General features: G+C 46.8%; 1 protein-coding gene across 6 annotated transcripts in view; it reads left to right on the top strand.

Moving 5' to 3' along the window:
- The window catches only part of tp53inp2 (tumor protein p53 inducible nuclear protein 2), a 70308-nt gene that overhangs the window by 16785 nt on the left and 39042 nt on the right, over positions 1–14481 (top strand). For all 6 annotated transcript variants that reach the window (XM_072515182.1, XM_072515176.1, XM_072515179.1 and 3 more), the window contains one exon: positions 9163–9455. In XM_072515182.1, the coding sequence (XP_072371283.1) occupies positions 9338–9455 (118 nt within the window). In that variant the 5' untranslated portion in view covers positions 9163–9337. The remainder of the gene's footprint in view (positions 1–9162; positions 9456–14481) is intronic.

The raw sequence follows: 14481 nt of genomic DNA, 5'->3' as shown, positions 1-14481 counted from the left end.
GGGGTCATGGCCCGCGATGCATAGGCAACCGGGGCCCATGACGACCTGCCATCCCTCTGCAGGAGCACTGCTCCAATGCCGGATTGGCTGGCATCAGTTGAGATTTTGGTGGGACGAGACATGTCGAAGGACGCCAACACTGGTGCTGTGGTGAGTTTGCATTTGAGCTCCTCCCATTCCAGCTGGTGTGGGTGTTGCCACTGGAACTCTGTAGATTTTTTGACGAGGTGGCGCAGAGTCGTTGTATGGGAGGCAAGGTTGGGAATGAATTTCCCTAGGAAGTTGACCATGCCAAGGAAGCGGAGGACAGCCTTCTTGTCGGCCGGCTGCGGCATGGCTGTGATGGCGCTCACCTTGTCTGCATCCGGACGGACCCCTGACCGGGAGATATGGTCTCCCAGGAACTTCAATTCGGTCTGGCCAAAGGCGCATTTGGCTCGGTTGAGGCGCAGGCCGTTTTCCCGTATGCGGGCAAAAACGCGTTGGAGACGATGTATGTGCTCCTGCGGTGTGGTGGACCAGATGATGACATCGTCCACATATACGCGCACCCCTTCGATGCCTTCCATCATCTGCTCCATGATTCTGTGGAAGACCTCTGATGCCGAGATGATACCAAATGGCATCTGGTTGTAGCAGAATCTGCCGAAAGGGGTGTTGATGCTACATAGCCTTCGGCTGGATGGGTCCAGTTGGATCTGCCAAAATCCTTTAGAAGCATCCAGTTCCGTGAATATCTTCGCTTGGGCCATTTCACTGGTGATCTTCTCCCGTTTGGGTATGGGATAATGTTCCCGCATAATGTTATTATTGAGGTCTTTGGGGTCTATACAGATGCGGAGCTCGCCAGAGGGCTTCTTGACACACACCATGGAGCTGACCCATGGCGTGGGCTCCGTGACCCTGGATAGGACCCCTTGGTCCTGGAGATCCTGCAGCTGCAGCTTGAGGCGGTCTTTAAGTGGCGCAGGAACCCTGCGAGGTGCGTGAACGACCGGGATGGCGTCCGGTTTGAGGCGAATTCTGTAGGTGTATGGCAGTGTTCCCATGCCTTCGAATGCCTCCTGGTTGTGGGCGAGGAGCGATTGGAGCTGTGCGTTGAACTCTGCATCCGGGAAGTCAGACGTGCCGTCTGGAGAGAGAGATAGAATTTGTTGCACAAGGTGGAGAGCCTTACATGCCTGTGCGCCCAGCAGGGAGTCCTTCGATGAGCCAACTATCTCGAACGAGAGTGTGGCCGTGTGTGTTTTGTGTGTCACCTGGAGCTGGCAGGATCCCATGGCTGGGATAACGTTCCCATTGTAGTCGACCATCTTGCACCGGGATGGCTGGATTGGTGGTCTGACCTTCATGGCATAGAATGCTGACCATGCTATGAGGTTGGCGGAGGCGCCCGTGTCCAGGCGGAAAGTGATCAGGGTGGCACTCCATTCATCGGCCGGATTGATGGTGTTGACCCGGTTCACATCAATGACCGCAACCTGGAAGGCGTCTTGGTCATCTGTGTCGTCGGTTTGGAGGTCGTGATGTGGAGGCTGGATTGTCCGCACGTTCCTGCGCGATTGTCGGGGATGTGGCAGATCCACAGGTTGAGCTGCTCGACAGTAGGCAGCGTAGTGGCCCATCTTGCCACAGCGTAGGCATTGTCGGGTTTTTGCAGGACATTGCCCTTTTAAATATGCAGCTCCACAGTTGCCGCACGTCATGACGTTCGTTACGCCACTGCGCATGCGCAGTTCGGTCTTGCGTCGGGCGCGCCTGCGCAGCACGTCCCTCAGTGTTGCCGTAGGTTTTGGTGCGCACAAACACGGGAGGCCTCACAAAGCGCGCGAAACGGCTGCCCTCGTCCAGGCCGCGGGCCGGGAGAAACCAGATTGCCTGGATGCATTCTGCCTCGTGGGCGGCCTGGCTTGCCGATTCGATCGCTTGGGACCCCCTCCGTGCCGATTCGGCCGCCTGAAATTGGGCATAGCGGCTGGTCGTATTTTCATGCAGGACACAGGCTTCAACTGCAGATGCTAAGGTCAGGCCTTTAATTTTTAGAAGCTGCTGGCATAGGCCACTGGAGGCAACGCCAAAAACGATCTGGTCCCGGATCATGGACTCTGAGGTGGTGGCGTAACCGCAGGACTGCGCAAGTATGCGGAGGTGCGTCAGGAAGGACTGAAAGAGCTCATCCTTACCTTGTAGGCGCTGCTGAAAGATATACCTCTCAAAGCTTTCATTGACCTCAACGTTGAAGTGCTGGTCGAGCTTGAGGAGGACCATGTCATATTTAGATTTGTTCTCGCCTCCGCGAACACCAAGGAGTTGTATACATCGATGGCGTGCTGACCTGTGGTAGTGAGGAGCATGGCAATCTTTGTTTTGTCCGAGGCGCCCTGTTTTTCGTTGGCTCGCATGAACAGTTCGAATCGCTGCTTGAAGAGCTTCCAATTGGTGCCCAGGTTCCCAGCGACTTGCAACGGCTGCGGTTTGTTGTGGGTGTCCATGGCTCAGGATGGCAGATTAGCCGGTAAGTATCGATTCACTCACTGGTACCATGTGGTGTTGGGTGCTCTGAAGTACAGACGAACCAACACGGTTGCGATTGGTACAACGCAGTTTTATTCCAACTAGTTATTTACACATCTGACTTGGTACTCAGCACGTGGTGACTGTGTGAGTGTCTTGTTAATGAGGTCCTGGCTTTGTCCTGTCTCCAGATGGACTGGCCAGCAGGTGTCGTGTTTCTTGTCTTATACTGTGTCTGCTCTTGTCTGTGATTGGCTGTCGTGTTATGTGTGCTTGTTGGTCTGTCTATCATGATGTGTGTGTTGTGATGTGTGTTTGAATGTTTGAATATCATGACAGGTTTCCTCCAGGTGCTCCAGTTTCCTCCCACAAGTCCCGAAAGACCTGCTTGTTATGTGAATTGGACATTCTGAATTCTCCCTCTGTGACCCGAACAGGCGCCGGAATGTGGCGATGAGGGGCTTTTCACAATAACTTCATTGCAGTGTTAATGTAAGCCTACTTGTGACAATAAAGATTATTATTAATCGGAGCTAACATTTAAAAGAGAAGTTTTAAAAAAAAACATCAATTTAAAACTAAAAAAGTAGTTTGTAAGGCACAAAAATTCCAAGTTTCTTTTGCACTACTTTTGGATCATGACGGAGTTAAACCTTTTTAATGTTTGTCATGGTCGCCATGGTACTGCCGCACACAGTTTAGTATTAATTCAACCACTCCCTTACACCTGGAAGAATTAGTTTTGTTAATCCGATTTAACAGCATGTGAAACTCTTTATGGTGAAGCAAAGTGCCAATTATAATGGGATTTGTTTTCGTCCGGAGTCTTGAAGCAGCCTGTGCAGAAACAAGATTCTTGTGTACAATGTGTACAAAATATCGTAAATAGTGTCCCTGTCTTAGTTCTTATTTCACTCCTATGTGTAACATCCAGATGTTATCTGGCGTTTCTATATGCTAACTTTAAACAAAATGTATATAATTAATGTTTACATAAATTCTTTATTTAAATGCCTGTGGTCCAGTGGTATTGATCATAAACCACTAATGACCTTCCAGACGTATGTTGAGAAAAATAGACTGTATTTGAACTTCGATGTGTTGTGGCTGGATGTGGATTTGTGCATTTGATTCCCAACATGTTGTTTCTGAATTGGTTAAGCTTCCTGGCAGAGGATGAGTAGGAGCTGTTTGTTTCCTCCATAGATAGGGTGAGTTGCCCTTGCAGTGGCTTATGGCTGGTTACAGAATGGTATCAGAGGCCCTTTGCCATTGCAAGAATGCGGTCAACTATCAATATGTCTACGAACCTGCTATTAGATTACAATCCCTCAGTTCCAAGGCAACAAACACGTGAACACATGGGTCTGGGCTTCTACTGCATAATAATAATCTTTGCCACAAGTAGGCTTACATTAGCACTGCAGTGAAGTTACTGTGAAACACCCCTAGTCGCCATATGCCGGCGCCTGTTCGGGTACACAGAGGGAGAATTCAGAATGTCCAAGTTACCTAACAGCATGTCTTTCGGGACTTGTGGGAGGAAACCGGAGCACCCAGAGGAAACCCATGCAGATGTGGGGAGAACGTGCAGACTCCGCACAGACAGTGACCCAAGCTGGGAATCGGACCCGGGTCTCTGGTGCTGTGAAGCAACAGTGCTAACCATTGTGCTACCGTGCCGCACAGCTTTCCCACCCAAGAGAAAAATATGTTCATAATCATCACTTGCTCCAAACTAGATAAAAATAACTTGATTTGGAGAGTTTAAGGTACTTTCGTACCCTCCTGTTGGTGAGCCATAATGCATGATCTGGAATGACTAGAAAAGGATATTTGATGGATAAATATTTAACTTCGAATGTAGTTGAAGGTCAATAAATCGTGAAAAGCAGACCATGTGCCCTTCACTTCCCACCACCTGAGTGATTTCCCAATAAGAAGCATTTCCCATCTCTAGAGACAGTCTGAGTTATTAAAAGCTGGCCCTGGGCATTCCTTTAGAGACTGGCGACTACAGGTTGGCCAGGTACAGCTAATTGCAGATCCTACACAAGAACCATAACTACACTTCAATAAGTATTTAATTGGCTGAAAAGCTGCCATTTACAAATAATAAATTGGTGGTACAGGACTTGAGCATTGCTGACAAAAAGATGGCTCGAAATTGTTGTTCAGTTTTACTTTTTGGTTTTACTTCTTGCAAATTGGTGAGTGCAAGGCGAAACGCATCGACTGCATTTGTCTTTTTCGGCAATACTCGTAAGAGGTTGCGAAAGGTGAGGTACAAATGGAAGTCCTTTTCTTTTGCACAACTTTCAGAGATCCTGCACCAGAATAGAAAATCTGAAGTTATCTGAACCCTTCTATCAAATTCCAGTTTGTGATTCACAATCAGCTATCTAAAGCCGTGTTTTTCGTACTTTTTTTTTTTCTGGGGACCATTTTTGCCGACCTTCGCGACCCACGGCGGCTGACCTTTGCGACCCACCATTTTCTCTTACCTTGTTTGTTGCTGACAAAATGGAGAAAATGGTTTTGGGTTCCTTTGGCCCCCCGAACTTGATTTTAAAAAAAGGCTGTGACCACATTAAAAAAATGCGTCCGCGCTGTGCATGCGTGCCCGATCTTCGGTGCGCATGCGCATAGGTGCATATACACACCGATGATCAGGCACGCATGCGCAGGGCGGCCAAACTTTTTTTAATCTGTTCCTGCCCATTTTGAAGGCTGCTTGCAGCCGGCATTATTAAAAGCAGGATGTTGCGTTTGGATTTGTGTGATTGGGAGCGCCGCGACGAACGGCTCCGCGACCCTCCCGACCGCGATCCACCCACAGTCCTGATCTAAAGTACCTGGGCACCTCTTCAGATTGTAACTTGCATCTCTCCTTGTGAGAATCATTATTCATTGTTTAACATTCTGCTTCCATTTTGCAGTGATACCTGCCCCAACTATAGTAATGTAAAAGCAATTCAAGGATAAACAATGTAACATTGCAATTTTGGAATTGGGCAACCTCCTAAACCATAAACCTTTTATGTTTGGTGGTTGTTGAAGTGTTGGGTACTCTGACACACAGACGAACCAACACGGTTGCGTATGGTACAACGCAGTTTTATTTAATTGAACTATAAACATAGTAAACTCTGGTATTCAGCACATGGTGAACCTCTGAGTGGCTGGCAATGAGGTCTGTGCCCTGAGTTCTCCCCTGCTCGAGTGCCCAGGAAGTGTCGTGTTCCCTTCTTTGTACTGTGTATGCTCTTGTCCGTGATTGGCTGCCGTGTTGTGTGTGTGTTGATTGGTCCGTTGATCTGTCCATCATTATGTGTGTGTATGTGCATGTGCTGTGATGTTCACATGAATATCATGACAGTTGTTTTGCACAGTGACTCTCTTCCCTTGGAGAGTGATCTGATGTAGTGGAAGGATTCACAACCTGATTTAACAGTCCATCACGGGGTAATGATATAGAAGATGTACTATCGGAGCAAAAACTAATCACTTGTCCTATTTTTAGTTGAAATCATTTGCTAATTGGATATGAACTATAAAGAACAAAAAGGGTTTTGCTTAGGTCCTCATAGAATTTACAGTGCAGAATGAGGCCATTCGGCCCATTGAGTCTGCACGGCCCTTGGAAAGAGCACCCTACTTAAGCCCACACCTCCACCCTATCCCTGTAACCCAGTAACCCCACCTAACCTTTTTGGACACTAAGGGCAATTTAGCATGGCCAATCCACCTAACCTGCACATCTTTGGACTGTGGGAGGAAACCGGAGCACCCGGCGGAAACCCACGCTGACACGTGGCGAACATATAGACTCTGCACAGACAGTGACCCAAGCCAGGAATCAAACCCAGTTCCCTGGCGCTGTGAAGAAACGGTGCTAACCACTGTGCTACCGTGTCGCATTTGGAGGTTATAGTTCTACTGAGCAAAATCTGAGCTAAGTCCGAGAGTAGCTCACTTTAGCCTCTTAAGCCTCTAAGTTCTGGGTTCAATCTCACTGCAGGGCATCAGCATAAAAATCTAGATTGACTTTCAAGTGAAAAATGGAGAGACTGCTGCCTTGTTGGAGGAGATATTAAACCGGGACCACCTTCTGCGCCCTCGGTTGGAAATAAGACATCCCATGGTGCAAATTTGAAGGAAAGGGGAATGCTCTGGCAATATCTGTCCCTCCGTCAACATCACAGAAGTAGATTATCCGATCATTATCACATTCCAGATTGTGGGCACTTGCTGTGTACAAATTGGGTGCTGTTTCCTACGTTACAATAATGACTACACGTCAAAAGTGCTTCATTGGCCATAAAGCCAAATTCAAACTATCTTTCTTCTGAATTACTGCCGAATGTTTAATACCTGACTTATGCACCTGCGATTCTCATGACTAGTTGGACAATTCGTTAGCTGTGTTTGTGCTTGGACCATGATGATGTTCGGACTAGCAGATGCTTTTAATTCACTCTCTGGAGCTGAATGTCATGGGCAAGGATGCTATTTATTGCCCTGAGTTTGATACAAGGAGACTTCAGGGGGCAGTCAAAACTCAATACCATTGGCCTGCAGTGGGGCCATATAAATAATGGTCAGACAAGGTAAGGAAGACTGGTTTTATTCCCTAATGGACATGTGAATTATTTGGATTTTTTTCTACTATCCAACCACTTCATGGCCACTTATACAGATACCAAATTTTTTAAAACTAAATTTAAATTCTCAATGTTCTGGTGAGATGTGAGCTCTTCGTCCAGGCCTCGGGATTATTTGTCCAGCAACATAACCACTACACCACCATTATCATGACTCCACTGTACCAATACGTGAGAAGAATGTGAAGGACAGCATGACCTCCTCACTACGGAATATTGCAAGGGGCAGCATGGTGGCACAATGGTTAGCACTGCTGCCTCACAGCTCCAGGGTCCCGGGTTCAATTCCAGCCCCGGGAGACTGTCCGTGTGGAGTTTGCACTTTCTCCCCATGTGTGCGTGGGTTTCTTCCGGGTGCTCTGGTTTCCTCCCACAGTCCAAAGATGTGCTGTTAGGTGGATCGGCCATGATAAATTGCCCCATTTAGTGTCGTGTCCAAAAGTTTAGGTGGGGATTATTAGGTTACGGGGATAGAGTGGAGGCGTGGGTTTAAAGTAGGGTGCCCCCCCCCCCCCCCCCCACCCCCCACACACGCTGTAATTGTTTCCTCCTGGCAATGCAAAACATTTTAGCTCGGTACCAGAACTCTCAAGTTGGGCAACTCCTCGGGGTAATAACTCCGTGGAGCGGAGAGGAATAACATTGCATACTTGAACTGAAAATGAAATGTACCTTCTGGAAGCATGCAGTTACCACAGAATTATTATACTATTGTATCTATATTATTGTCAACGTTTAATGACTAAACGCTGACTGTGGACCATGTGGCCTTGATGTCTGTTCGTAGTGTTGGAAACTTGTGATCTAATACAACGCAGAGCGGTTTTGGAGTCTGGGCACCACAGGAAAAGCCCATTTTATTTATTTATTTAAAAAAAATAAGTGCCCAATTAATTTTTTTCCAATTAAGCGGCAGTTTTTTTCCAATTAAGCGGCAGTTTAACGTGGCCAATCCACCTACCCTGCACATATTTGGGTTGTGGGGGCGAAACCCACGCAAACACGGGGAGAATGTGCAAACTCCACACGGACAGTGACCCAGAGCCGGGATCGAACCTGGGACCTCGGCGCCGTGAGGCAGCAGTGCTAACCATTGTGCCACCGTGCTGCCCTTGAAAAGCCCATCTTGTACCCAGAACGTGCACTTTTAGCCCGTTGAAGACTGAATTATTTTCTTTACAAAAAAGTGCTTCATTTTTCAAAATCCTCCCAAGTGCTATTTTCTCTCCTCTCCTGAAGGTGTGGATTCATTTTCTCTTTTCCACTTCTATTATCCCAGGGGTAAGGATTCGACTGGGCCGTTTATCAAACTGGATGTTGGGAGATTATTTAACCATGGCAACAGTGGGTTGCCAACCCTCCCAAGATTGCCCTGGAGTTCCCAGAAATCATTCATTAATCTCCAGGGTACCATAGCGGGCAGTTCTGGGAGAAGAACGATGGCTATTTTTTTGAGCGTGTACATTTAGTATTTTAATTTATCAGTTCTCAAAAAATATTGGGGATGAAGGAAAAGGGATGTTTGACTGATGGTCAAGAATCTTCCAATTGGTTAATGAAGACTCTTGTTTGCTTCCTGATTGGCCATAGTTATTGCAGCACAGAAGGAGGTCATTCAGCCTTTTGAGTAATGTGGGAAGCTGGCGTGCGGTGAGGATTGACATGTTGGGTACTCGGTGGCTAGAGCGATGCGGATGAGGACCTTTAAATCTCCAGCAGTACATCCCACCAGGATCGGCATACCCAATCAATGCTGAACCTGATCCTATTCCCCAGAAGTGTGCGCATGCAATAATTTAATTTTGTTAACTGTGATAGTCGATGATATTTTAATCCAACACTTTGAAACACTTACTCCCCTCGCCAACTATGTGCTGACCTGCTCGAAGAAAGATTTGTGACATCTGATTGAGTTGTCATTCTTGGCTGTTAAGGACTGGGCGATGCCGCAACTTTTATTTATTTTTTTCCTGTTTTGTTCCAGGCCTCGTTTGCATGAAAACCTTATGACAGCACTTTGCATTCTGGTCTCCGTTCAGCTGAACATCGCCTGAGGGATCATTGTGCACTGTTCGCTCACCAGCTTCTCGCCATCCCCTAAGAGATTGGTTGTCTGCCTGTGTATTTAAATTGCAGGCCTACTTCACAGCCAGACCGCCATGTTCCACCGACTCACCAGCCTTTTCTATGGGGAAACAGAAGAGGTCTGCGCCCAGGGTCCCGATCCCACTTTGACCGAAAAGGAAGATGACGGCTGGCTTATCGTTGACTTTCCAGGTAAGTTTGAAGCTCCCTACCTTCCTCTTAAAGTGGTGGTCACTCGTTTTATGTTAACTGTGTCCTTGTTAGAAATCTCCTTTTATGAATGAATTGTGAGGTGGTTCGAACTAGCAGCGACCAGTTTATACCATTGTAAATTGAACATTTAGTCTTTCTTGCTATCTAATTCCAAAGCAATACTTTCAATAGAAAAACCTGACACCAAAAATTCTTTAGCACTAACTGAAATTTTAGATGTATCCTCAAAACGTCACCACCGCCACAACTCCTGCACTTTAATCAGGTCTGTGGTAATAATAATGTTGATTTTTCAGAGAGGTGTGAGAAGGTGCGATATAAATGCAAGGCATTTTTCAAAAAAATGATTCAGCTATACGATATCTCTGGTACAATGCCATCTCGGCTACCTGTGCCTCAGCAACCACCATCATCAAACATTTTTAATGTATGTATTTTTTTGTATGTAACATAACATTAAAAGCAAACTGCTGGGAATATCCAGCAGGCCAGGCATCTGTGGAGAGAGAAAAACAGAATTAGAGTCTCGGGGTGGTGACATTACATCACAACTGTGCTGATATGTTATCACTGCTCTCGCCACAAGGTGCTGGCGAGACTGCTGAGTATTTCCAGCATTTCTTGTTTTTATTTCAGATTTTCAGCATCCACCGTATTTTGCTTTGGTGATTTATAAAAAAAATTTTTAAAAATTGGGTCACTTCTCATTTTCGTATGTTGGACCAAGTGCACAAAATATCCTAGAAGACTTTGTTAACATTTGTGATCTGATGTCATTTGAATTGTTTTCATGATGCCCTTTAATGACCCCCTCTATTTTATCTGGCGGTCCTGGGGTGCCTCTGGGTCAGTCCGGATTCGAGTCCTCCCACCCCAGGACTTGATGGTCAAGGAAGGTACATTCATAACGCAGCCAAACAGATTGGTTAGCAGCCTGCAAATGATTCCAGCACATGCCAATAACAGGCAGTGAGAGTGGGGGAGATTCCTGCTCAGTTATGTGATGGGAAGAAGGTTTGAAGCCTCCACCACCACGATCCATGGCTCCAGAATAAGACGTGTGCAAGTGCATGTTTCCGCACCCTAAGTCAACTGTAATGCACATACTTTGCCTAAACAAAGTAGCTCCGCTAACTGGCACAGTTGGGAATTGGAGCTGGCACTTTAACAGGGAATTGGCCATGGAGTAGGGGAGAGTTGAGCCCTAGTTTGCAAGTTTTTCCACAGCAAAGAAACAACTGGCCATCCCTTTGAACATAGAACATACAGTGCAGAAGGAGGCCATTTGGCCCTTCGAGTCTATACCAACCCACTTAAGCCCTCAGTTTCACCCTATCCCCGTAACCCAATAACCCCTCCTAACCTTTTTGGTCACTAAGGGCAATTTATCATGGCCAATCCACTTAACCTGAACGTCTTTGGACTGTGGGAGGAAACCGGAGCACCCGGAGGAAACCCACGCAGACACTGGGAGAAAGTGCAAACTCCGCACAGACAGTGACCCAGTGGGGAATCGAACCTGGGACCCTGGCGCTGTGAAGCCACAGTGCTATCCACTTGTGCTACCGTGCTGCCCTTTAGTCAACTGTAACCCTATTTGTCAGCCAAGGAGCATCAGTCATGAAAGAGTGACATTGAACTGCACCAGGTATAGGATTGGGAGAGTAGAAACAAAAATCTGAATTGGATTACGGCATGGACAATTTCTATTTTCAATTCTCTTCGTTCCTTCCCTCTCTACTTCTATTCTGGGCCCAAGGCCAATTTGTTTTCCTTTTGCAATATCAGTCTGGTATCCGCTTTTCCAGTGAAGCAGAGTTTCAGTGTTGTGCCATTCTTAACACTAGTTTATCTTTTCTAACATTCACAACCATTCTTGATTTGTGTAGCAGTGAGCTGCCGCATGCGAGACTGTGCGTGGAAATTAGCTGACGAGGTTGAATTGGGGAGGAAGCCTTCAAATGGATGGGAAATTGGGCCTCTTTCTTCTGAAACTGTTTGGAGATACCTTGCGAGCCATGATTGATTTGAGTGGCCTAGCAACTTGAGGTGACCTGACCAGGGGGTTTCTATGATGAAAGGTTTTGTGATGTATGATATCGGCACTACCTTAAAAGTTCCTCTGTAACCAGTTCAACCCATCCGGCATTTACCTATTTTAAACATATTCAAAATTGCTCGCTATCATCCAAGTTAAACTGCTGCTGGAGTGTGTGAAGGGACAGAACGCTCTTGCAACCTTACAGCAGTGATCGCATCTTGAATACGTAAGGAAAAAAATCCATTCAAACCACTCCAATTGCCAAGGAAAGGTTCTGCCCAAAGTTTTTCTGTACTTTTCTCAAAGGACAAAAATCAACAAAAACGTGCCCTGTATAATAACCAGGGGCATATTTTATTCAAATAAGGAAAATACTGCGGTTGCAGGAATCTGCAACAAAAACAGAATGCTCGAAATATGCAGCTGGTCCAACAGCAGCATCTGTTGGGAGGTGTCCGTTTAGCTCTACATCAAAACATCACTTTATTTATCCTTTGTGGCCTTCCTTTGTTTCGCTGTCTTGGGAATTGTTTGCTTATGTTTTATATATTTATTTTTATAAACCACAATGCAAATCCTAAACCAAGGTGGAGCTCTGGTAGGATTCAACCTATAAACTGTATAATTTCAGTAAATGGCTTCCACTATCACTGCCTACAAGCTCACCGGCGCAAGCGGGGATGCAAAAAAACCACTGTCGTTTGTACTTCTGCCATCGCTCTGGTCCTCTGGACAGTTGCGTATTGTGTACGGGCATTAAGTTGTCACACCCAACTCATTGACACACTGCTTCTTCACTCAGTAATGAGGATAATCTCTGGAACTTGAGGTCAATTCCAATTCAGTGGTCATCAATCCTCTCTAATATTGCCTCTCTCTTCATTGCATGTGATGCAGCAATATGCTGAGGCATAGCTCCCATCAGCAACTTGGGCCTCCCCTTCAATAGAGACCCTCCGGATTCCCCAACTCGCCACACGGCTCTACGAGACCCGCTGTGGACATGAATCGAACATCTCCAACTCCATAACACTGACGAAACCTGGGGGAAAGCTTGGGCAGGGAACACCCTCCCAAAGAAACATATGGTCTCCAACCGAACATCTCAACAACCAGGCCTCAATCTCCATCTGGGCATGGGGACAACCCTCAATGGAATATGGACTGGACATTGCTGATGTACAAGCAGCTGCTGTGCAGGTGATACCTCAAAACATTGCCGCAAGTGCAGAAACACTGACCAAACCATAGAGCACACAAGAACATCTTGCAGCTGACTCAAGTTTGAGGACAACACTTGCTCTCCAACAGGGCATTGGACCAGCTAGAGAACCTAACATTAAAACTGTGACCAGAGCTTCTGCTCCTAAAGGCATACAAAAGAAGGCAACAGCTAACATTGTTTAGGTTAAAGATTGGTCCTTATTTCTTGCTTATAAAGCTGGCACAAGGGTCCCATCAACAACTATATTCATGGGGCTTGTTCCACACCCTAATGACTACTGAAATACCTCTCTCTCCCTTTCAGCTTTCACAATTTTACATGCATATTTGACAACCCTTAAAACTTCGGGCTGCTCATTAACCTGTGCAAGGGTTTGGGGATGGTGCAGGTATTGGCTGCATTCATGGAGAGATTAGGAGGGGTGGATCCGTGGTGGTTTGTGAACCCTGGGGTAAGGAGTATTTTTTTTTCCCCGCCTATGCAACAGGTACTCGAGGATTGATTTCTTAGTGGTGGGTAAGACTTTGCTCCCTGGGGTAATAGGTGGGAGTATTCGGCAGTGGTCATCTCAGACCATGCGCCGCATCGGGTGGATTTGAAGCTGGGGTCGGGCGCAACGGATGAGGTGACGATGGATGTGTTTCGTTGCATGACCTGGGGGAATGACCTGGGGGGGGGGGGGGGGGGGGGTGCGTGGTTGGAGCTGCACCCATCCAGGCAGGAGGAGATTGCCCCAGTACACACCTGACTTGTGCCTTATAGATGATGGGCAGGCTTTGGGGCATTAGGCTTACATTAACACTTCAAATGAAGTTACTGTGAAAACCCCCTAGTCGCCACATTCCGGCGCCTGTTTGGGTACACAGAGGGAATATTCGGAATGTCCAAATTACCTAACAGTGATCCAAGCCGGGAATCGAACCTGGGACCCTGGCGCTGTGAAGCAATAGTAATACCCACTACTACTGTGCTGCCTTTGTTACTTGCCTAACCTGCACATCTTTGGACTGTGGGAGGAAACCCATGCAGAGCCTGGGAGAACGTGCAAACTGCACAGACAGTCACCCAAGGTCGGAATCGAACCCGGGTCCCTGGCGCTGAGGCAGCAGTGCTAACCACTGTGGATTGTCAAACATTTTTTTTTCCCGCTCTTCTTGCTTGAGGCTGAAATCAGGAGTTTGCTGTGTGGGGGATTGTCGATGTGCGATATCGCAGCTTTTCATCAGGGCACTCACTGCCTCTTTAAACTTGCCATTCCGATCAGGCATTCCAGCATTGTTTCTCTTATGGTTTTGTGCTTCGGAACAAACAGTTTTGGAACAATCTGCCACTGTCCCTAAGGTCATTAGTATGCACGCTAATGTCACTTGTTGAGGTCATTTTTTTCCCAGCTGCAAGCTCACTGACGGGAAAACTGCTCGGTCTTGCAAAAAACATCACATCATAACACAGGAGATCGCTTGACCTGATGTGCCTGTCCGGCTTCTGAGAGAGCACCAATTAGTCCAACTACCCAGTCCTTTCCCCATAGCCCAGCAATTCATTTCCTGTCTTTCCCTCTGCACCAGATGCACATACAGAGTAATCTCTCAAATATGTAGAGATTTATCTGCTGCTGTCAAATCAAAAAGCCAGTTTGGATTACTCGCCGATTCTCCGATGAGGCATTGAACCCCCATGACGGATGTGAGAAACGTTCTTATTTTCTAAGTTTGCGTTTAGTATTTTTGCTGTGATTA

The sequence above is a fragment of the Scyliorhinus torazame genome, chromosome 8, assembly GCF_047496885.1.
Source record: "Scyliorhinus torazame isolate Kashiwa2021f chromosome 8, sScyTor2.1, whole genome shotgun sequence".
Classification (NCBI taxonomy): Eukaryota; Metazoa; Chordata; class Chondrichthyes; order Carcharhiniformes; family Scyliorhinidae; genus Scyliorhinus; species Scyliorhinus torazame.
This window is presented reverse-complemented; position numbering and strand designations above follow the sequence as displayed.